This window comes from Erpetoichthys calabaricus, chromosome 16 (assembly GCF_900747795.2).
Source record: "Erpetoichthys calabaricus chromosome 16, fErpCal1.3, whole genome shotgun sequence".
Taxonomy (NCBI): domain Eukaryota; kingdom Metazoa; phylum Chordata; class Cladistia; order Polypteriformes; family Polypteridae; genus Erpetoichthys; species Erpetoichthys calabaricus.
In genome coordinates this window covers 34,132,226-34,157,783 of record NC_041409.2, presented here as the reverse complement: position 1 = coordinate 34,157,783, position 25,558 = coordinate 34,132,226, and the positions used below count along the sequence as shown (strand labels likewise).

At 42.5% G+C, this 25,558-nt stretch overlaps 1 protein-coding gene across 1 annotated transcript in view; it reads right to left on the bottom strand.

Moving 5' to 3' along the window:
• ryr3 (ryanodine receptor 3) overlaps positions 1 to 25,558 on the bottom strand; it is a 535,616-nt gene that overhangs the window by 234,534 nt on the left and 275,524 nt on the right. Inside the window, exon 36 of the mRNA XM_051920096.1 lies at positions 2,732 to 3,536. Coding sequence (XP_051776056.1) covers positions 2,732 to 3,536 — 805 coding nt within the window. The remainder of the gene's footprint in view (positions 1 to 2,731; positions 3,537 to 25,558) is intronic.

Sequence of the window (25,558 nt, the reverse complement as noted above, 5' to 3'; positions counted from 1 at the left end):
ATGTACCAGAATTATCCTTTAAACAAAGATACAGCATTCTTTAAGCAAGTCAACATTATAGGAATGCTATTACTGATATGAACCTTTTTGTTAAGTGCTGCTTTGGGAGTGTAATTTGTGGCAGGGGTGCAAGGAATATGCAGATATTTACCCAGTTTTGCAAGGATGCTTTGTTATACTAATATACGTAGCTTCCATATGTTTACATAGCACATTATATGAGCAATCTCCCCAGGTAAATCATAAACTGGCCAGCTAGTGTGAGATGAAAGGGCAATCTGGCTGCACGGAATGATAGGATATTCAGCCGTGAGTCTTGTCGAAACAAGAACTGATATGAAGCAGGGACTGGAGGACTAAGGTGTGGCTTTTTAGGATTAGTCATTGAATAGGGAGGGTTGCTTGGCTCTGTAGAGATGATGACCTGAAGAGAGCTGATCAGAAAGAATAGAGTGTAACTACAAGTTTATATGCCAGCAGAAAACTACACATCCAACTATATCCGGCTGTAAGATCTGTCAGCACTCACATTTGTACTTTGTTTGCATATATTACATGTAACAGATAATATATAAATGTGTAGCTTTATCCTGCTTGTTCTTTTTCTCTATCTGTTTACCTGGTATTATAGATATAAAAGGGCAGGGGTGGAATGCTGAACTGTAGAACCTGACAGTGTGGTAAGAGTATTGGATTTAAACATTCTGCTAAGGTTTACATAATAAAAGAGTATGAAGGAGAACAGGGTTGTCTAGGATGCTATGTTATGGGAGAGGTCTGTAGCGCTGCAACTTTAAAACAAAAAATTGGAAGTCTCAGAGCGTGTAAGCTGTGCAGGTACACATGGGAATGTGCATGTACTGCTCCAAGGTTGATTGGGGTGCTTGGCAGACTGCACATTCACAATTGGCAACAATTGCAACCAATTGGTGTATAAATGGGAGCCAGGGCAAGAAATGGAAGGAGAAGCAAAAAGAAAAAAGAAGGAAAGAAGGAATGAAGATTAAAGGAAAATGATTCAGAGGCAGGATCAGGAGCTGTACTGTTTTTGATGGAGGCAGGTGGTTGGGTACAAATCTCAGAGTTATAAGTATGTGGTCGGCACTCAATGGCACTGATGTGGGTCATTTCTGCTGAGCACCTTACAGAGCAGGAGCAATCCATGTGCTCAGAGTAGGCTTCTGCAGATGCAGTGGAATGGTGGCAGGAGTAGCAGCAGGGTTCACAAGTTCCCTCCCTATGTAAGACCGGGGAATGGCAGAGAGGAACACAAGCCAGGTTTTTGATGGTTGCCTGCCCCTGTCGGTGGGGAATGCCCTTATGAAATAAGCAGAAGAGATGCCAGATTTTAGAAAAAGGCACTGTGGCACATTGTTTTATAAAAGAAGACCTCCATGAAGTTTTAACCTCATTACTTGCTGGACATTAATAGGTAGACTAATTAAAAATACTTGGGTTCAACAGTCCAGACCAACAGAGAGAACGGCTGAAAGGTGAAAGAGAGGATGGAGGCACGGTGGACTGGATGGAGAAGATTGACAGGAGTGATTTGTGATAGATGAGTACCTGCAAGGGTGAAAGGAAAAGTCTATAAAACTGTAGTGAGACCGGTTGTGCTGTATGGTTTGGAGATGGTGGCACTGATGAAAAGACAGGAGGCAGAGCTGAAGATGCTACAACTTTCGCTCGGAGTAATGAGAGTAGATAGGATTAGAAATGAGTATATTAGAGGGACAACACAGGTACGACAGTTTGGTGACAAAGTGAGAGAGGCTAGATTGATATAGTCTAGAAACGTGCGGAGGAGAGATGAGGGGTACATTGAGAAAAGGATATTGAGGAACTGCCAGGCAAGCGGAAAAAAAGAAGACCAAAAAGGAGGTTCATGAATGTGGTGAGGGAGGAAACGAAGAGAGTCAGTGTGGTAGAAAATGATGTAAAAGACAGGGATAGATAGAGACAGATGATCTGCTGTGGCGACCTCTAAATGTAAGCCAGCTGAAAAAAGAAGATTTATTGGACATTTTAAACTCCACTTGTACACTTGGTTTTATGGGGATTATTTACTGAGAGAAGAGTACTGCACTATTTTGTCCTTTATTTTATGAATAAAGCACTTGAAGCACTTTACACCACCTCTTGCTGACTATACGTATCCTCATTTGCTGTGCTCACCCTCAGATTCATTATTAATGGTCTTGGGAACAAGCAGCCAAAGACTGCAGAGCCAACCCAGACCATCACACCTTAACAAGACAAAACACTGTGTAAAAAGCATCCAAAAATTAAACAGACTAAAAACGCCGTTTCATCCACCCATTACAGGATGCACCTTTTGGGAATTTTAAAAGATACAGTAATATTACACATTACTACAAGTAAAGAATGGAAGTTGTATAGAGGCAAAGCATAGATTTTAAAATAGGTTTCAGTTATTAGCAGCTCTTGACATTTACTGTTCCAGTCAGGTACTGTCAAGTGGTCAAAGTATTTATCTGGAAATTAATGGAGTGTTCTTATAAGTTCAATTAACTTCCATTAAATTTCAGGGACACTAAACCCAATAACTTACCAGGATCTGTTTGTGGAACTTGCCACTGACACCTAAAGCAGACCTGGGCAGCTACAGAAGCAGCCCTTGCCTCCAACTGTGGTTTTAAATAAAAAAAAAAATCTTTGTGCACTGTTGAACCACCACTGAACCCTATTGACCACCACAAGATCACTTTACCTGCCGCTTTACTGACTCAGGTAGATGCTTCTCTAGCAGGCCATTCATGGGCTGTTTGCTTTCTTTGGCCTCCTCTTCTCCTGCCTCCACTGCTTTCTCTTCTGTACTGGTGACTTCCTCCTTTGCTTTCACTTCCTGCTCTTCCTCCTCCTTCTGCTCCCCAAACACACAAGGATCGATCATGAGCAAAATCTGCTTTACATCATCATCACTCAAGACACCCATGATAAGCAGTGTGCCAATCAGCTTCAAGATTGGCACAAACTGGAACTCTACACTTCCTCCCACAGGGTCTCTGATATGGTGGCCACCTCCTTGCACTGCCTCGGTGAGCATGCTAATTGCTTTCTCCTTCAGGATATCCAAAGGAATTTTTGGGCTGTGCAGCTGCTGTTCCCTGTTTGTTGTGATAAAGCATGGGGGAGAAAAGCTGAGGCGAGGCTTAAGAGATGTGCTTAGGCCTACTCCAGGCAAAGAGTGCTTTTTGGAGTCATCTGGGAAAAGCTTGATACTCCTGGTTTCGTCTGTAACTGGAATGATAAACTCATTGTTCATCATTAGCCGAGCTTCCTTTGCTGTCTCCAAATGGATGCTGATCAAAAGATCATAAAAGCCTTGACGCAGCATTCCTGGTAAATACTGGTTGTCAATGGTATATAGGAGTTGTGACTGGTCAACATGGCTGCAGAGTGCATGGGCAACTCGATTATTGCCCAGAGCACACAGTGCACAGTACAGCTTCAGTGTATGGTAGTGGAACTTCATCAGATCTTCTTGTTCAGAAAGCTCCAAGACATCCACACACCTGTAAAGAGAGAGCATTGAAGAAATAAACAGGACATCAACAGTAGTGGGTCATGCCCACATTCCCAAAAGAATTATGCACAAAAGCAAAATAAAATGCAAATTTACCACTGAACATATACTGCAGACCAACAACTACTCAGAAAATAGACTCAGCAAAGAACCTACAGGTCATAATGAAGTCTCTCACAGTTGTGAAGTAAACTTATAGTTATGGAAGCAGCCATTGTCTTCTAATTGCACAAAACTCACAAAGATATTTCACTGGAAGCTGCTAATCCATAGCAGTTACAACATGCAGAAACAACGAAGTCACAATGTCCATATTCATTTGTGTCCAAAGCTCTGCACTAAGCTTACTGGAGGAATGTTATAGAATTTCGAGGTATAGCTTGAACAAAACCATTTGAATCCCAAGTACCGGTAATAGACTTTTATGTCAACTTCATTTGGATCTGTTTTCATAACAGTTTAAATTTCTGGGAATTCCATTGACACACATATTTAAAGACCTATTCAAATTCAGTTTTTGTAACTTGATGTATGATATCACACAAAATATGAACACATGGATGGGCAACTCTTCATCTTAATTTATCCACTCCTGAAGAACTGGTCTCACACTATAACACTGGACTTAATGGTATTCTTGTCTTGCTCCATTAAAAACTAGATCTGTTTCTTTCTCCTTTTCTGTTCCCTGGTTCACACTTGAACTTCAGCTTTTGAAAGCCAAAGGTCGGCAACTTGAACAGTTGTATAAAAAAACTGGACTCTTTATTCACAAAGAGATGTACAACAACCATATACTTTATTACAAGGACTGTATTGCCCAAACTAAATCTAACTATTATACTCACATTATTTCTTCCAATGAAGGCAACACCAAGTCATTGTTTTCACTGCTTAATAATATCACAGAACCCCCGGATTCTTTACCTTCTCACCTTTATTCAACTGAATTTTGCAATTCCCTTATGTCCTTTTTTAATGAAAAAATCCAGAAGATTCATCAGTCTCTCTGTACGGATTCCTCCAGTACTTCATTTGAATTTCACCCACCAACTCACTCATTTTCCTCTTTTCAGCTTTCTACATTCTCAGAAATCTCAGATCTTGTCTGTAAGTCTAAGCCATCCACCTGTCAACTGGACCCCCTCCCTACAGTTCTGGTCGAAGCCTGCCTCCCCTCTCTGATCCCTCTTATATCTTCTATAACCCACTCTTCTCTCACTACTGGTACTGTTCCTTCATCTTTTAAAACTGCTGAAATAAACCCAATACTGAAAAACCTGGTGCCGATCAGAATAATTTCAGTAATTTTCATCCTATTTCTAATCTACCCTTCATTTCCAAAATTCTTGAAAAAATAGTGGCTATTCAACTTCATTCTCATTTATCTCAAAATAATCTGTATGAAAAGTTACAGTCTGGTTTTCGTCCCATCCACAGTACAGAAACGGCACTTATACAAATTTCTAATGACCTCCTCATGGCAGCTGATTCTGGTTTAATTCCTATTCTCATCCTCCATGAACTGAGTGCAGCCTTTGACACTATTTGTCATATTACTCTTCTCAACAGATTATCTTCGATTGGCATTACCCACACTACACTAGATTGGTTCAGATCCTACCTCTCAGGCCGCACTCAGTTTGTTCAGCTTAAAACTTTCACATCCCAACCCACTGTTGTTACTTCAGGTGTGCCCCAGGGCTCTGTCCTGGGGTTGCTCCTTTTCATTATTTATCTCCTTCCCCTTGGTAATATCTTTCATAAATATAACATTAGCTTCCACTGTTATGCTGATGACACCCAGCTCTGTCTCACTAGCAAACCTACTTTTTCCTTTCCACCCTCCTTGCTTATTGATTGCATAGCAGAAATCAAATCCTGGCTTTCTTCAAATTTTCTAAAATTAAATAGTGACAAAACTGAGGTTCTCCTCATTGGTACAAAATCAACATTATACAAAACTGATCATTTTTTATTTGCTATTGATAATTCCTCTGTCTCCCCTTCCCCACAGGTTAAGAGTCTGGGTGTCATCCTTGACAGTACTTTATCCTTTCAGTCCCACATCAATAACATCTCCCGGTCTGCATATTTCCACTTGCGTAACATTAATCGTAATCGCCCCTCCCTCACTCCCCACACCACTGCTATCCTTGTTCATAGCCTTGTCACTTCTCGTCTGGATTATTGCAATTACCTTTTCTTTGGTCTTTCTCACAAGTCTCTTTATAAGCTTCAACTGGTCCAGAATTCGGCTGCCCGCATCATTACTAGAACCCCCTCTATTCACCATATCACTCCCGTTTTGCAGCAGCTTCACTGGCTTCCAGTTAAGTTCCACATTCAATTCAAAATTCTTCTGTTGACTTTTTCCTCCCATACCCTTAGATCCTCTTCCTCCATCCACTTGACTGTTCCCTTCATTCGTCTTACCACTGTGGGGAGCAGAGCATTCAGTTGCTCTGCTCCCCAGCTCTGGAACTCGTTACCATCTGAGCGTAGAAATATTGAATCATTTTCACTTTTCAAATCTAAACTTAAAACTTATTTGTTTAAGACTGCTTTTTCTCTTTGATTACAATTGCTCTGTCTGATTTTAATTTTTGTATTTTAGTTTTGTTTATGATCTGTGCTTTATCTATTGTTCGGTGTTCGGTGGTTAGAAAGGCACCTACAAATAAATAAAATGTATTATTATTATTATCTTATAATATCCTCTTAAAAGTACCATGTCAATTTCAGAATATATGCACATGTATAGTCACTTCACTCACCAAACCCCGTGTTTGGTTTTCCGGATACACATTTTTAAGTTTTTACTTTTCTTTGAATTATTGCTATTTCATTAGTTTCACTTTTATTTCAGAACTACGTTAAAACAATATTTGGAATCTTTCAAGTCCCAACATGCTGTATCTTTTAAATGAGGTCTGTGAGACATGTGTTTAATGACTTTACCATAATTCAGGATAGGTTTCTGTTTGGAATTTCAGCACAGACAAAACAATCTATATCATCAGTAGGTAATAATTTTTTTTGCAAAGTAACCAACAAATGTATGTGTGGAAAACTCCGTTTCTGAAATACAGTAATCCCTACTCCATCGCGGGGGTTGCGTTCCAGAGCCACCCGCGAAATAAGAAAATCCGCGAAGTAGAAACCATATGTTTATATGGTTATTTTTATATTGTCATGCTTGGGTCACAGATTTGCGCAGAAACACAGGAGGTTGTAGAGAGACAGGAACATTATTCAAACACTGCAAACAAACATTTGTCTCTTTTTCAAAAGTTTAAACTGTGCTCCATGACAAGACAGAGATGACAGTTCTGTCTCACAATTAAAAGAATGCAAACATATCTTCCTCTTCAAAGGAGTGCATGTCAGGAGCACAGGCTGTCACATAGATAGAGAAAACAATCTCTAGCAAACAAATCAATAGGGCTGTTTGGCTTTTAAGTATGCGAAGCACCGCGGCACAAAGCTGTTGAAGGCGGCAGCTCACACCCCCTCCGTCAGGAGCAGGGAGGGATAGAGATAGAGATAGAGAGAGACAGAGTTTGTTTTTCAGTCAAAAATCAATACGTGCCCTTCGAGCTTTTAAGTATGCGAAGCATCGTGCAGCATGTCGTTTCAGGAAGCAGCTGCACAAAAGATAGCAACGTGAAGATAATCTTTCAGCATTTTTAGACAAGCGTCCATATAGTCTAGGTGTGCGAACAGCCCCCCTGCTCAATCCCCATACGTCAGGATCACAGATAGTCAGCGCAAGAGAGACAGAAAAGTAAGCAATCTAGCTTCTCAGCCATCTGCCAATAGCGTCCCTTGTATGAAATCAACTGGGCAAACCAACTGAGGAAGCATGTACCAGAAATTAAAAGACCCATTGTCCGCAGAAATCCGTGAACCAGCAAAAAATCCACGATATATATTTAAATATGCTTACATATAAAATCCGCGATGGAGTGAAGCCGCGAAAGGCGAAGCGCGATATAGCGAGGGATCACTGTACTCTGACTTAAACTTCAAAGCCTTACAATGTTTACATACTTCTGACATATCACCAATGTCCATATATTCGCTCTCCATTACTTGCTTTGTCCTGCTTTTTTTTCCAATGACACCTGGTCCGTGGTGATTATTTTCACTTTTTTCGAGAAATAATTTCCATTTGTTTACGCTACTTCGATCTTTACTTTCTTTTTTTTGATACTTTCTAATTTTCCTGCTTTCATATTCTTTAACTTTCTCTGCATTTGTATCGCGCCGTTTTTTTGAGCCTTTCAAATTCCACTGCTTTCATAATCTCTAACCTGCTCTGCATGTGTATAACGTCAACGTTTTTGAACGTCTTTATGAAGTTCTACTTTGTCTTTTACTCTTTGTCTTTTAATTCTGAGCCCAATTGGACGTGTTTTTTTTCAATTCCACTTGTTCCGGGCTGATTATTATTTTCCTTAATTTCTGAATTTGCACGTAGATTATTCTTTTTCTTTTTTGAATTTTTTCTCTCCAACGCTTTTGAGTCTCTTTTCTCCGCACTGCTCTTTCTTCTATAACGTATTGTCCTTATACACTTTATATGCGCTGAGAGCCCTGGATCTGTGTGTGCTCAAATCCTTTACACGACTGAGTGTTTTGCTGCCCGTGGTCTTATTTGATATTGGTTGTAAGTAGGGCGTGTCTTGCAAGAATCTCATGTTCTAAGTCTCCGCGAGACGATCCTGAGGCAATCTCTTGGCACAAAGTCTCATGTTTAAGGTCCCCGCGAGACGCTCTGTGGCCAATCTCTTTCGTCTCACGGGTCTTTTAAGTGTCCTCCATGATCTTCACGTGAAGATCACATCTCGTCTCCCTAGTCTTTCTCTCCCAGGATTTTTTTTTATAATAGAGAGATATATATACTGTTCAAAAAAATTAAAGGAACACTGTTCAATCACAATATAGCATCAGGTCAATCAAACTTCTGGGATCTTGATCTGATCAGTTAACACTACAATTACCAAAGCCTACGAAAAAAATAATAGATCCGTCCCACCTTAAATGCCTTTGCACCTCTCCGCCAGCGTCTTTTGTCCTGTAAATGTGTCGATAAGCAGCAAGCAGCCTACTATCACATCCCCCCACCGCCGCACAGTTTTCTCAGCTCAAGTCTGTTTACATGCGTGTCAGTTGCTTAGAGTTGTATAGAGTGAGAAGTCAAGCAAAATGACACCTTTTATAAGTACTATATTGTTATTTGGAACACATGCATTTCATGTGTGTTCCATGTCTACAACAATCTATGTAAACACTCATTAAAACAGAAATGTTTTTCATGTTTTAGTAATAATTGACAAAATGTAGACATGAAGTGTATAATGTGTCAAGCCTGAAGTCCAAATATCAAATAAACACTTTCACAAAAGTTACAAATATAACAGAACAAGTCCACTTCTATTCAAGAATATAACTGCAGAAAAAGAACCCGCGTTAGGGTGCGACATTCACACCCCTTTGATACGACCGCTTTGGTGGCGCAATGGTATCAACTGTTGACTGGTAATCAAAACTTCACAGGTTCGACAAGTCCATTTAGAGAAGTGAGCTGCTCTTATTCTTACTATTTTAGAATAAAAACATACATTTGATTTGAGTCTGTAACAGCCTGTGTAAATTTATGATACTTGTAAAGGTTAGCTTTTTTTTTTTTTTTTTTTTTTAATTTAGTTATATTCTTTCAGTCGCGTTCAGGACCTCACCACCCCACCCCCACTGATCTGACACTTGCTGTTTTCACATAAAGACGCGCTATAACAGAGTTGAAATCAGATGATGACAACGGTTCTACATCGGAGAAAGAATGCACATCAGACTTTTGCCGTCGATGTACTTTGTATATGTACACGGGAAGCTGTGCTGTCTACTTGTGACTTTACACTGTAGGAAAATAAGTAAATAAATCAAGGTAATTAGATAAATAACATTCGATCTGGCTCTTATATACAAAGTACAGCACCGACAGCTTCCACCTTCAGTTATAGACTCTTCAGTACGCGAGCGACTCTCCACGCTAGTGTTTAGATCTGGATCTATGCAGTTCGCATACCAGGAGAAGGTGGGAGCAGATGATGCCCTCCCTCTCCCACTTGGACGAGGCAGTGGTGCAGTAAGAATTATGTTTCTGGACTTCTCTAGCATCTTCAACACAATCCAACCTCTGCTCCTTAGGGACAAGCTGACAGAGATGGGAGTAGATTCATACCTGGTGGCATGGATCGTGAACTATCTTAAAGACAGACCTCAGTATGTGCATCTCAGGAACTACAGGTCGGACATTGTGGTCAGCAGCACAGAAGCGCTGCAGAAGACTGTGCTTTCTCCGGTCCTGTTCAGCCTATATACATCGGACTTCCAATACAACTTGGAGTCCTGCCACGTACAAAAGTTTGCCGACAACACTGCTATCGTGGGCTGCATCAAGAGTGGGCAGGAGGAGGAGTATAGGAACCTAATCAAGGACTTTGTTAAATGGTGCGACTCAAACCACCTACAACTGAACACCAGCAAAACCAAAGAGCTGGTGGTGGATTTTAGGAGGCCCAGGCCACTCATGTACCCCGTGATCATCAGAGGTGACTGTGTGCAGAGGGTACAGAGCTATAAATACCTGGGAGTGCAGCTGGATGATAAACTGGACTGGACTGCCAATACTGATGCTCTATGCAAGAGAGGACAGAGTCGACTATACTTCCTTAGAAGGCTGGCATCTTTCAACATCTGCAATAAGATGCTGCAGATGTTCTATCAAACGGTTGTGGCGAGCGCCCTCTTATACGTGGTGGTGTGCTGGGGAGGCAGAATAAAGAAGAAGGATGCCTCAACCCTGGACAAACTGGTAAGTAAGGCAGGCTCAATTGTAGACACGGAGCTGGACAGTTTGACACCTGTGGCGGAGCGATGGGCGCTGAGCAGGCTCCTGTCAATTATGGAGAATCCACTGCATCCACTGAACAGTATCATCTCCAGACAGAGGAACAGCTTCAGTGACAGACTGCTGTCACTGTCCTGCTCCACTGACAGAATGAGTAGATTGTTCCTCCCCCACACTATGCGACGCTTCAATTCCACTGGGGGTTGGGGGTCTGTTGTAAACAGTAACATTATATAATGTTATTGACTGTTATACCTGCCTCACACTCTCCACCTTGCACTTTTTTAACTTGCACTGTGTTTTTTATCACTCTTTAATTAATATTGTTTTTATCAGTATGCTGCTGCTGGAGTATGTGAATTTCCCCTTGGGGATTAATAAAGTATCTATCTATCTATCTATCTATCTATCTATCTATCTATCTATCTATCTATCTATCTATCTATCTATCTATCTATCTATCTATCTATCTATCTATCTAAAAGGAGCTGCCTGCCTCAACTCTGAGAGCCACAGTCGGAAGGAGGAGGAGAATGCTTGCAGGAGGAGCGGAATATGCTGAGAGGGAGAGAAAAGATGAAGACAGAGATGATATTTCAGAGTAGTGCTGTGCTACTGTGCTGTATTTGTGCTTGGTGCTGTGGGAAACACTTGCTTCAAGAGTTTCCCACTAATAAAACTCTTTGTTTGTGGCAACTTGTGTCCAGAGCTTGATTGTGTTGGGTGTTTGGGGAGCTGGAGCCCCCCCTGGTAGCAATTCCAGACTTCCCTAATGAACCACCTGGAGTGTTCCTAGGTGTGGCTTAAAAAGGAGCTAGTTGCCTCGCAAAAGAGGCCAAAATCGGAGAATAACACTTGTGAGGTTTGTCTGTGAAGGAGAAAGAAGACTGCAAGGCTCTGGAGGGAAGGGATGGAGTTTCACTGTGCTTGTGACTGTTGGTATCAGTTCTTAGAGACTGCTGTGGGTCCGGGTGCCTTTCCATGAATAAAAGACTTTTGTTGGACTAAGCTGGAGTTGTTGCCTATTTGTTTCGGGTTGGGGCAGCATATGCGGATATATATATATATTGTCACACATGTGCGCATGGGAGGCAGCTAAAGGGTTTGAATGAGGGCAATTCCAAACCAGACCGGGATGTGGCAGAGTGAACTGATTCTTTTTCTCACTCTTCTGCAGACCGTTCACAGGAAATTCCACCTGGCCCTGGTGACGTCACTTTCGGGTCCGAATCTATGGATGAAGACCTTCCCGGTTCCGGCCCCTCTGATGTCATTTCCAGACCTAAGCCTATGGTTGAAGTCCCTTCCGGTCCCGGCCCAATTTGACGTCACTTCCTATATTGGCCTTTAAAAACCTCCACCTTTCCCCTATCCCCTCAGTTCTGTCTTGGACTCCAATTTGTGCACATCAGTTCTATCATTTGTTTTCAATTTTGCAGCCAGGAAAAAATATACGGGTGGCTGCTCCAAACCTTGCTATGGCTCTTGTTCGAGTTTGTGACAAGATATTATGTAATGGACCACCAGGGGGCGTATCAGTCCCCAAACCCCGAAACAGACAGGCTAAGACACAAGTTACAACACAGCACACATTTTATTCTTCAGTGAGAAATGTTTTTTCTTTTGCTCCCCACTTCACAGCACAGTACAGTACAGTACAGTACAGTACAGTACACAAACACCAAATAATATGACACACCGTTCTTTCTCTCTCTTCTTCGCCTCCAATCCTCCTTGCAAGCTTTTTTCTCCACCTCCCGACTCTGGCTGTCTGACTAATTGTGAAGCTGCTCCTTTTATAGTGCACCCAGAAGTGCCTTGACCATCTTCCGGCTGCATTTCCGGGTGTGACGGAAGTAGTGCCCCAAAGGGCAGCACTGTAGCCTGCAGCACCCCCTTGGTGGCACCCATGGAACCCAACAGCGTTGCTCCAAACCACAACTCCCGGCATGCCCTGCGGGGACCTGTGGTGCAGTGGCATTGTCCCAAAGAGGTTCTCTTCCTCAGTCCTTCCACCCAACTGGTCGTTCCAGGTAATGAACAGTGTGTACAATGTATATATAAATATATATACATACAGTATATACACACACATACACTGTATGTATTCCAGATTGTGGAAACTAGAGAGGGATAAAGCTGATGTCACATACAATGAAAATTATGGAAAGGGTTACAGTGAGAAAGCTTAGGGATGAGCACCCCATAGAGGAGAAGCAGTTTGTTTTGTTGTTCAGGAGACAAACAACTGATGAAATGAGAAAAACAGAAAGGTTTGAGGTACACAAGAGAGAAAGGAGGATAACAGAAGTGTGTGAGAATTGCCCAGGATATGTATGCAGGAGTAAAGAGTAGTGCTTAAAGCGGTGTTGCAGTAGCAAACAAGATCCCAGTTAGAGTAGGTCTGCAACAGGGATCTACTTTAAGTCATTACAATTTGATATGGTTATGGAGGCGTTGACTCGTGGGATAAAAGGCTAATTTCCTTAATGCAGGCTTTTTGCTGATGACATTGTGTCGTGTAGCACCAGAAAAGTGGAAGTGGAGAGGAAGTTGGAAGAATGGAGAAAGGTTTTGGAAGATAGAGGAATGAAGACAAACAGGGAGAGGACAGAATATATGAGGTTTAATAATGATCAGGATTCAGAAGTTAGCCTGCAGGGAGACCTATAAAAATAAATAATGGATACATTTAAATATCTAGGATCAGTGATAGCCTAAGATGAAAAAAATATGATGCAGAGATAACTCATAAATAGGGAATTCCCAGACATTTTTCATTCCTGCATTCCCGGGAATTACAGCAGTTTAAACAGGAACGGCCAAGCTCGCATATATAGCGTGTAAAAGTGTAAAAATCAATCAAGAAATAAGAGTTATAGTTGAAAATAATTAAGGTGCCATTGCTGCAGCTTGCACTTCATCAGACAACAGCTTTGAACAGCAACTTGAAATTGCAATGCGTCAGTCTGTTGCATCCGCATTATCTGTGCTAAGAAACTTGCCATCACAGAATGATGACAAGAAACTGGATGCATCAGTAAAAGCTGAAATGGCGGTGTTTCAGCGCAACGGCAAGCGTGGGCGTTGTTTAGAACAAGTGTATCAGTATCTGATGATTGTGCCACCTACTTCAGTAGAGGCAGAGCGTGCTTTCTCAGCGGCTGGCATACTTCTGCATGAAGGTGTGCTCTGGCATGGACGACCGCACGCTGGACACGTTAATAATAATAATAAATTACATTTATATAGCGCTTTTTTCAGTACTCAAAGCGCTATCCACACAGGGAAGAACCGGGACACGAACCCACAATCTTCATAAGTGTCAGTCATTCTAAAACCGTTCACATGTGAGATGCCCGGGATTCCCGGGAATAAAATGTGGGATTCCCAAATTCCCGGGAATGGATAAACCCGTCCGGGAATGGATTCCCTACTCGTAAAGTATAAGAGATATTGTGTAATTGAAGAATTAAGGTGATATTAAAAGGTAAGGTTTTTAAGACAGTGGTAAAACCAGCAATGATGTATGAAGTTGAGACAAGGGCAGTAAAGGGAGTGCAGGAGAACAAATTTGATGCGGCAGAAATGTGAATGTTGAAATGGATGTGTGAAGTCACAAAAATGGACAGAATAAGAAATTACACAATCATTGGTACAACAAAAGTGGGACAGATACCTGAAAAATTACAAGAAAGTAGGTTGAAGTGGTATAGACATGTGATTAGAATAGACAATTATGTTGGCAAAAGAGTGATGGGAATGTAACTCCAGGGTAAGATAAAATGAGGGAAGCCAAAATGGATGTGGATGGTGTGGGATATGGCCGGCCATTCATCCCGGCCAATACCCCCAGGCCGCTAGATGGAGCCCTCCTTGCAACGTGGGCATCATGGACTATGGAGTTTTAATACACAGCCCTTATGGATAACGTCAGGGTCGCCAGGGGACGCTGCAGGGAGACACAGAGACGTTTATTTTTCATACAGCCCGGAAGTAAATCCCAGTCACATGGTTGGAAGAAATAAAGTGCTTTCGGACTGATGAAGAAAAGAAGTTTTACCTTACCCGGAAGTGATAGAAGTCACATTGACTGAGGGACAGAAACACTGCCGGGTCACGGACTATAAAGGACTCTGGGAAATCCCAGACGGACGAGCTGAGTTGGGTGGCAGGGTAGCTAAGCGTCTGGGAGATTGGAGTATTGTCTATTTGATTATGATTGAGTAGAGTGGAGTGGTGGTGCTTTGTGCACTTTATTATTATAATAAATATTCATCTTTGGACTTTTACCTGGTGTCTGACATGTAGTCTGAGGGTTCAAGGGGTCGACAGTGCCTCTATTTGTTACAATGGATAAAGTAAAAGAAGATCTGAAGGAAAAGGGTACGTATGGGGAGGTGCACGACTGAGCTGTATGGAGAAGCTTCATCAGGCACATCAACCCCAAATAGAAGTGGGAAAACATGAAGATGAAGAAAAAGGAGTACCATTTAAACTGCATACTGCCACCTGGTGCTCCCCTTGCTGCTTGCTGCTCTATTCATAGCAATGTAGGTTTCTCTCATTCTCTGGTTCCTGTGAGGACTTACCCTTTGTCACACATGTGCGCTTGGAAGTCAACCAAAGGGATCAGGAAACGACAATTCCACGCCAGGCCAGGGGGAGGTGGGGTGCACTGAACCTCTCTCTTTTCTCTTCGCTGACCAAACACGAGAAATCCTTCCTGTCCCAGCCCAGAGGACATCACTTCCTGTGAACCAGCTATAAAAACCCCTCATCCTCCATACTTAAATAGTTCTGTTTTGGACTCTAACCAGTACACATTGTACTCTACTTTAAAGCTTTTTGCAGCTAGGGAAACTATACGGGTGGCTGCCCCAAACCATCATTGCATGTCTGGCTGTTTCTTTCACACTGGCGTAGTTGGCAGGATGGTCTCCTTAAAGAAGCAGGAGAGAACCCTTAGAGGAGCCTGGACACACCGTCCAACCAACAAAAAACAGGTGGGAGAGTATCGTTCCCGAGCTCCCATAGTGAGGTCGGTTGGTCTTGGTGGAGGGAGCCTGGGGGCGCTTCAACCAAAGGGTCTGATACAAAGCCCTGGGCATGTGGACGTAGAGCTTACTGAATAGGGCCGGGGTCAAAAAGGGGCACAGGCGGGACTGATTATGGGCTCCCGGGTGAACGGTCTGCACCCAAAGCCCGGACAATGGGAAAGAACCTTACTAATTGTGGGAGTGCCTCAGGTTGGCAGGCAAGGAGAGTGATGCAGTGGGAGTTTGATCCCCAACTGCCAGTGTCTCCCCAAGCCATGAAATTATTGACTAAAGTCGGGTGTTGGCTACGGCCCGAATGAAATAACACCCGACAAACAGTTGAACAAGTAGCGTGTGCGCTACTGCTCAAAGGCCTCCCGACTGACCTCACCCAGCCGGCATGGGGTCGGCTAATCAAGGATATGGTCTCGTTAATCGAGATCATACAAACCGTAAAAGCGGAGACCTACCCAGGAAAAACAGAAAGAAACCCGTGAACCCGGGCGATTTTGTGTCCTATCTCAACGCCCCGTCGCCACCCCACAAAACAAACCTGGGAACCTTCTAGCCAGCAACGGCTGTTGTTCTGTGGTGAGCAAGGGGTCTACAGACGCACAGAGACTGCGAGGTGCTGTGCTCTCGCTAACCCTCTGGCTTGTGAACATATTGGGGAGGTTTTTTAAACGGGATCAAAACACCAGCCCTCTTCGATTCAGGCAGTAACATTTCAATTGTTGCTCGGCTCTTAGTGTTGCTGCGACAATGGAATAAAATGAAGACCAGTATAACCTGTGTACACGGGGACGTCTGTCAGTATAAATCCACCACATGCTTTGTCAGCTGTGAGACAAAGCGAGAGCACAGCACCTCGCAGTCTCTGTGCCTCTGTAGACCCCTTGCTCACCACAGAACAACAGCCGTTGCTGGCTAGAAGGTTCCCAGGTTTGTTTTGTGGGGTGGCGACGGGGCGTTGAGATAGGACACAAAATCGCCCGGGTTCACGGGTTTCTTTCTGTTTTTCCTGGGTAGGTCTCCGCTTTTACGGTTTGTATGATCTCGATTAACGAGACCATATCCTTGATTAGCCGACCCCATGCCGGCTGGGTGAGGTCAGTCGGGAGGCCTTTGAGCAGTAGCGCACACGCTACTTGTTCAACTGTTTGTTTAAAAACTGATGGTAGCCGTCATGGAAGACCCTCCGTCCCCAGTGATACTGGTCAGACAGTAAAAGCGGCATAACACTCCATCTTCCTAAACAACCGTTGGGCCCAATAATGGGAGCTACGAAGGCGTCCTTGGCTGACTCCACACCATGTTTACAGCCAGGACAACGGTGGAGTATGGCCACTACTGATGACATGGAGATCCCAGGGCCATCGCGCTCCGATGCATCAAACCCAGGTGCTGCGGTGGTACGGGCGGAAACCAGGCCCGTTGAGGTCGCCTCCAACCCTCTTTCTCAACTGCACTTCCAATTCAGGCAGACACCAGCTTCTTTTAAAAGGGAGCAATGGAATGATGACTCCCTTAAGTTTATAAAGAATGCAGTCGTTCTGATAAACAGCCATCACACTCATTATCCTATGCCACAGGGTCCTGACTTTGTGCTAAATAACTACCTCCTATATCGGGTGGCTGAACATGAGGGGGAAATGCGCTGCCTGTTGCTAGTCCCATGGGCTTACCGGCGACAAGTCTGTGAGCTAGCACATAGCCATCTCCTTGGAGCCCATTTGGGGCCTGAAAAGACTCTCGAGCATATCAAGCTGCGATTTTTTTGGCTGGGAATCAATGAGGAGGTCCACCGCTTTTGTGTGTCCTGCCCGGAATGTCAACTGCAGCAGATTTCAAAAAGTGACTGTGCTCCTCTCATTCCTCTACCCCTAGTTGATTCGAACGTGTCGGGGTTGACCTAGTGGGACCCCTGGAACCCTCGGCCCGGGGCCATAAATATATAATGGTCCTGGTGGATTATGCCACCCGATATCCTGAAGCTGTTCCGTTGCGCTCAGCTACTACTAAGGCTATCGGCCAGGAATTAGTAGGGGTCTTCTCATGTTGCGGCATCCCTAAAGATATCCTTATAGATCAAGGGAAACCCATCACCTCGGAAACGTTCGGGGAAACAGCTAAGTTACACAGAATTAAACATTTAAAAACCTCGGTGTATTACCCTCAAACCGATGGTTTAGTGGAGTGGTTCAACCAGACTCTCAAACAGATGCTTCGTAAGGTGGTCAGTGAGGACGGAATTTGCATACCGGGAAGTCCCACAAGCCTCTACGGGCTTCTCACCATTTGAGTTATTGTACGGACGACAACCCCGAGGCATATTAGACATTCTAAAGGAAGGATGGGAGGAAGAGGTCCTCCCTTCCACAAACATATTAGAATATATTGCGCACTTACTCGCTAAAATTAGGCCTATTCTCAAAAGTCACTTGGAAAAAGCGCAAGCAGCTCAGGCCCACTGTTACAACAGAGGAACATCTCTACGGGAGTTCCGACTGGGTGATTGTGTTATGGTACTTGTTCCTACCTCCCATTCTGAACTACTGGCCCATTGGCAAGGCCCTTATGAGGTTAAGGAGAGGAAGGGGCTCGTAGACTATTTGGTTAAACAACCAAATCGTCGACCGAGCGAGTGGATACAGAAATCCCTCCTCCATCGCGGGGGTTGCGTTCCAGAGCCACCCGCGAAATAAGAAAATCCGCGAAGTAGAAACCATATGTTTATATGGTTATTTTTATATATTTTAAGCCCTTATAAACTCTCCCACACTATTATAAACATTTCACGCACAATTATACAGCATAAACCCTTTGTATTCTCTTAGATATTAGGTAAGATTCGTTGAAATTATGTATGCAAACACAGTTTACATACAGTAAAACCGAAATATTATTTTAAAGATATCGAGCGTCACCGATATCACATATGTTACAGCCATTACAACAGACAGGCCACCAGCAATAAATACGTACAATGCAAGAAAAATTGTATACAGTAAAATGTGTGTACAGTGACACTAAACTATGTACATGTAATAAGTACTGTACATAAATAATTAATTATGGTTACTCACCAACAATGACACGACGACTTGTCCGATAACGATGAGTTTAATTTTACTGCATAACAAAGGATAGCGTTACAGCTCTTCTAAAGGAGCCTCTTCAGGCGACTGTTTAGCACCGCCGTTGTTCTTCTTCCATCACTCTTCAATCCAAATCCCTAAAGCAGATTCCATCCATACTACTGCCTTATCACGTCCACTTGCAACTCGTTTTGCGCCCTGGTTAAAGGAAACTGCAGCCGTAGATCTTATATGCTTTTCCTCCGTTTTAAATAAAAAGAATCGTGGACTCATTTATGCTGTAATGGTGTCCTGCAGCATTTCTTCAACATATCCAAAACTTTTACCTTTTCTGCAATCATTTGCATCTTCTGTTGGCGCTTGGGCACGTTAATGCTGTATGAGTGAGATTACACTTCCTGGTTAATGCAGCACTCCGTCAATGAGACAATCAGCAGCACACAGGAACTTAACCGCGTGCTCTGATTGGGTAGCTTCTCAGCCATCCGCCAATAGCATCCCTTGTTTGAATTCAAATGCGTCCCTTGTTTGAATTCAAATGGGCAAATCAACTGAGGAAGCACACGCACTGTAGACCGCAGACATCCGCGAAGCAGTGAAAAATCCGCGATATATATTCACATATGCTTACATTTAAAATCCGCGATGGAGTGAAGCCGCGAAAGACGAAGCGCGATATAGCGAGGGATCACTGTATACCATATTAACTCGCTGAAACCGTGGAAGAATAGAGATCCCATTCTCTCCTCCGGACAGCCCCGCTCACTCTTCGCTCGCAAATCTGACCTTAACTTTAGTCCTGATTTGACCACCCTTTAGCGCCAAGAGCTGGAAGCAGCCATCTTGGCTATTCCTGCGGTAGTGAACGAAAACTCAGGGCGGACCTCACTGGTTGTGCATGACATAGTGACCAAACCCAGGGTAATAGTCCGAGAATGCCCATTTCGCCTCTCGGAGGCAAAAAGAACTGAAGTGGAGCTGGAGATCAAACGGTTGCTGGAACTAAGTGTAATAGAGGAGAGTCATAGTCCCTGGTCCAGCCCTATCGTATTGGTCGGAAAGCCTGATGGAAGTTGGAGGTTTTGCAATGACTTCTGTCACCTTAACCAAGTCTCCCAATTCGACCCTTATCCAATGTCGCACGAACCTCCTTGAACGGCTAGGACACGCCAAATTCTTGACCATCCTTGATATGACAATGGGGTACTGGCAGATTCCCTTAACGGATTCCGCAAAGGAGAAGACTGCATTTAGCACTCCTAGCAGAAATTGGCAGTATCGTGTCCTTCCATTTGGGTTACACGCGGCCCCTGCAACCTTTCAGCGTCTGGTGAACAAAGTGCTTCGGCCCAATAACTCATACAGTGCTGCCTACCTGGATGATGTCATTATCTATTCCAACATGTGGCAGGAACACGTGCAGCAGGTAGAAGCAGTATTGCGGACACTAAGCGAAGCCGGCCTATGAATTAACCCAAAGAAATTTTTCTTTCGGTTAACCGCGGCCAAATATTTAGGCTACCTAGTGGGCCGGGGTACTGTACGACCACAGTGTTCAAAAGTTGACGCCATATTGAAATGGCCCCGTCTGAGGACCAAGTGGCAAGTCCAAGCCTTTCTCGGACTAGCGGGCTACTATCACTGGTTTGTGCCCCATTTTTCCCAGAGAGCGGCACCCTTGACGAACCTCACAAAGAAGAGATGCCCAAATCATGTGGTATGGGATGCTAAATCGGAAACTGCATTTAGTGACTTAAAACGGGCCCTTACGTCAACACCAGTTTTGAAAACCTCTGACTTTTCTTAACATTTTATCCTCCAGATGGATGCTTCAGACACAGGTCTTGGTGCCGTGTTGAGCCAAAGCGTCGATGGAGTTGAACATCCCATCCTGTACCTCAGCCGGACACTGTTGGACCGCGAAACAAGGTATGTGGCAATGGAGCAGGAAGCCCTGGCAGTTAAATGGGCGATCACCCAGCTGAGGTACTACCTCTTGGGCCGTGAGTTCACCCTGGTGACGGACCAGGCGCCACTGCAGTGGATGGCTTTGCACTAGGAGTCGAACCCACGGGTCACAAGGTGGTTCTTGGACCTCCAGCCGTACAAGTTTTTGGTCCTTTACTGCCGGGGTAACCTACAGGCTAATGCCGATGCCCTTTCCAGGTGTCATGACCTCTCGGCCAGGTATGCCCGACCTGATGGATCTGGGCTGAGGGGGGGCCATGTCATATACGTGCTTTGGGAGTCAACTAAAGGGACCAGGAAACGACAATTCCACACCAGGCCAGGGGGCGGTGGGGTGCACTGAACCTCTCTCTTTTCTCTCCGCAGACCAAACACGAGAAATCCTTCCTGTCCCGGCCCGAGGACGTCACTTCCTGTGAACCAGCTATAAAAACCCCTCATTCTCCATACTTAAACAGTTCTGCTTTGGAATCTAAACCAGTATACATTGTAATCTACTTTAAAGCCTTTTGCAGCTAGGGAAAGTATATGGGTGGCTGCCCCAAACCTTCGTTGTGTGTCCAGCTGTTTCTTTCACACCTTGTTTCAATAATAACTCTATTATTGGTGACCTCTCTTCACACTCCACTAAATTAGCAATGAATCTAACTGATCATTCATCAGAATAGCTTCAGTAAGCCACACAGCCCTTCCCAAACTGCACTGCCACAAAGCTGGCCAGTGATTGATTTTAAATTACACTTTAGGCTCAGCTTGTCAAGTTCTGACATATGCCTTGCTCTCTAGCAGTTGCTGATCTGAATGTGCCTATCACTGAGGAATTTATATCCCACTATGTCCTCTTCTGATCCAATTTGACATTTGGCAGAACAGCTTCAGGAGGCCAGACAGCCTCTGTAGGGAGCATTTTGCCTCAGTGCAGTAAGAGTTGGGTATTGTTAGCTGGAACAAGATATTAATTATGGATTGGGCTCAGTTTGTCTGGTACTTAATAAGGTCCCCAGGGTCTAACTGATGAGGCAAAGTCAATAAAGGAATCAAATTTGCAACTTTTGCTAATCTACACAGATTTTCACCTTTGTCACATTGTCTTATTACTGTTCTTTGTTTCCTCATAGATTTTGTCAGTTTCTATTTAATCTTTATCAATGCCATTCATTAATTCATATTCATCTAGTGATACTCCACCAAATGCCTGCTGAAAGCTGGCTATGCTGCTTCCAACTTTAGATCAGAATATAATTTGTCCTAAAGCAAATATAATTAAGTCATATTATATTTCTCTCCTGGCTGAACAAGACTGTGCAAATTTTAGCATTTTTTTTGTCAGATGACATATACACAATGCACTCAGGACAAATGGTAATAAAAATATCTGAAATAAGAAAACTTAAGCGCAAGAAACAGACACTAGTTTGTGCTGTTATATTCTGGGGATGGAACCTTGATTGTGGTCTTTATTGAAAACTTATGATGTGATACATGCTGGCAAAGCAAAAAATACAGCTAGAGGCAACTTTCACAAAGTTATCGGGTTTGTGTTTTTCCTACAGCAAACTGTACAAGTAAACTGATCAAGGAAGTGACATGTCAGAAAGAAAAATAAGAGCTGAGACATCTCTCTTTTTCCCTCAGGCCCCACCTCTTCTGAGCAGCAGTGAGCAGAAGCATAGAGCAGCCGTGTCTCCCACATACACGTAGCTCTTCACAAACACCAGAGTATGTTCAACTGGAGTAAAGCCGACATATGATGAGGAGAAGTAACAGGCAGTGAAAAGTCAAAGTCGATCGCCAAGCAGGTGGTGGAAGATTAAAGCTGACAGTCTCCTAGTGATTCAGTTGAACGCGGAAAGCACCAAAGCTACTGCAGAAACAGAGAAGATGAACTCAGCAGTAAATGCAAGTTATATGTTGTGTGTCCTGCAGTATATACAGTACAGGATTTCTGGCCAACAATGTAGACAACTTCACCTGCTAAAACAGTTTAGTTAATTTAGAGTGGGTTGGGAAAATCTGCAAATTGGAGGACCACAGTAGGAACCTGATAGCAATTAGGTAAAGTGATAATTGGATCGACTCGGTTTTTTGAGACAATTTGGCAATTTCTCATTCAGCTTCAATCTCTCCAGGTCCCACTGTAGTTAGTCCCAAAATCAGCATCACCAATTCAGCAACAGGGCGAGTGGGTAAGACAGGGGTCTAAGAAGCCAACATTTAGTTCCTTAGCACCAATTCGGACACAGAACAGATTTTCAGCACTCTGAAGCGTATCTGTGGATCCTGAGAACAACAAAGTACTCATAATTGACAACTCCATAGAGCAGAACCAGCAGTTAATGCCTTCCAAGGGTGAAGATTTCTGACATAAAGGCCCAATTAGATCATATCACTGACAATCTACCTTATTGCTGCATGTCGGTACTAACGATATTTATTAACAGCAATCTGAGGTATTAAAGGAGAACTTTATCTCTCTATGCACCAAAGCTTAAAGAAAATGTCAGAATTTAATTGTATCTGGCCCCTTACCAACATTATACAGAGGGGATATGATTTATAGCAAATTACTTTGACTTCACTGCAGGCTAGAAACCTGGTGTGCAAATTAAAGATTAGCCTTTGTTAACAACTGGGATGATTTTTGGGAAAAGCCTAGATCTTTCAAGAGAGATAGTCTTCATCCTAACTGGAGGGGATCTTTTGTATCATCCCAAAATATGGCAGAAAAACTGCCTGGCTGACTGATTAGAGCACCATCCAGGCCGCAGTCATGTGATCTTAAATCACAGGCTATTGTTTATTCCACCTGTTACTATCCTAAAGTTGATAACCAAAATCCCTGTTTTGGAGCATCCAATAAATTTAGTCATGATGCAGACCATAAATTACTTTACAACCAAAAAATAAGATGTATAATTAGACCAAGAGATAAAACCAGACCCTCCACTAGGGGCACCTGTAATAGAAAGAAGTATGCAGTTTTAAATGCTGCTTAAGAAACATTTGCTCTCTTGGAAGTAAAGCTGTTTTGGTAAATGATGTTATATTAAGTACAAAATCTGATCTGTGTCTTCTCACTGAAACCTGGCTTAGTAAATTTGACACTGTTCCCCTTGCTGAAGCGTCACCAAATGGATACACATTCCTTCATAAATCTAGAGATTCTGGTCGAGGAGGAGGCCTTGGAATAATTCATTGTGACAAAATTCAAATCACTTCTAAAAATTCAGGCAATTTCAAATCCTTTGAGGCATTCATTTTTAATATTAAAACAGATTCCAACACAATTGTAGTGCTAGTCTACAAACCACCATTCATTGTTCATTGAATTTGGCAACCTTTTATCTGATTTACAAATGTTTTACTTATTTGTTAAATTCAGTAGGATTTTTGTCAGATTGTCAAAGGTGCAACTCATAATCATAAGCACATATTAGATTTAATTATTGCTTATAGAGTTGAAATTCATAATTTAAATATTACTCCATTAAATGAAGTTATTTCTAATCACTACTTAATTACATTTGATTTGGTTCTGCCCTTACCAATACACTCACAGATTAAAACAAAGACTGTGCGACACCTAGATTGTAATTCTGTTTCAAAATGTATAGATACTTTGAGTAACTCAAGTGTAATTGTGGAAAACCATTTAGATCAGTTAACATCAATTGTAAATGTGGAAAACAATTTAAATCAGCTAACATTAAATTATTATATGACTTTGAGAGATGCTCTGAACGGAGTGGCTGCCCTTTAAACAAAAGTGATCAAAGCACATAGAAACTCTTCCTGGTTTATTGAGAACGCTCAAGCTCTTACATTATAGTGTTGAAAACTGGAGCGCAGATTAAGAACAACAAACCTACATGTCTTTCAAATTGCATGGACAGAGACAGTTATAAAAAATAAAAAAGCTCTCTTTAAAGCACGCTCAGACTACTATTCTAAAATAATAGATAACAATAATAATCCTCTGGTACTACTTAGAACAGTGGCTAATTTAACAAATGGGAATTCAGATCTACAGTACAAAATTCCAACAGTTCTAAAATGAGAAAATTCAAAATATATCACAGTACAAACCACATACTAGCTTAGCAGACCCTATCTCACATTGCATTCAATACTTTAGAAATGTTAATCCTGTAACAGCGCATGAAGTCTTGCCTTTAAAAGGCGGCTGTTTAGCAAACATTTGCTTGAGCTGGTTAAACTGTAAAGATATCAGTTTTGGTAAATTCAAGTCCTTTGAGCATCTTGCCGTTGTTATTCATGGAGTTTCTCAGTTTCTAGTATTATCCATGTATAGACCTCCTAAATACAATGCATCTTTCTTTGAGGAATTCTCAGACTTGGTGTCAACTGTAATTATGAACTATGACATGTTCCTAATAGTTGGTGACTTTAACTTTCATATCGATAATCAGTGTGACCCGAAAGTAAAAGAATTCATGAACCTCCTGGACTCTTTTGACTTGAGCCAGCACATTAGTCAGCCTACACACAAAGCAGGTCATATGTTAGACTTGGTAATTACTAAAGGACTAAAAGATAATGTGAAGCAGATCATTTATATTGGTCTATCAGACAATTTTCTCTTACTACTTAATATATAAATAATGATAGAAAATATTCACAAGAAACATATTATTAAAAAACGCTTCTTTGATTCATCAGCAGATTCAAAATTTACAAACGTTTTAAGCAACCAGTCCGTTTGTAGTGCTTACTACAGAAATTTTAATACTAAGGTGAGAGCTGCTGCTGACATAGTCACACCTGAAAAGATAGTTAAAAAATCTTCTAAAGAGAACATGCTGAAGAGATGAGCGTAAATGGAGAAAAACTAAACTGATCATCCACTATGAGATATTGAAGGTTAAAATGACAGATTACAAACATAGTCCTTGAGAGGCGCTGTTATTTCTCTAGAATTATAAATAACAATGCTAGCAATCCCAGCGTCTTATTCTCTACAATTGATCAT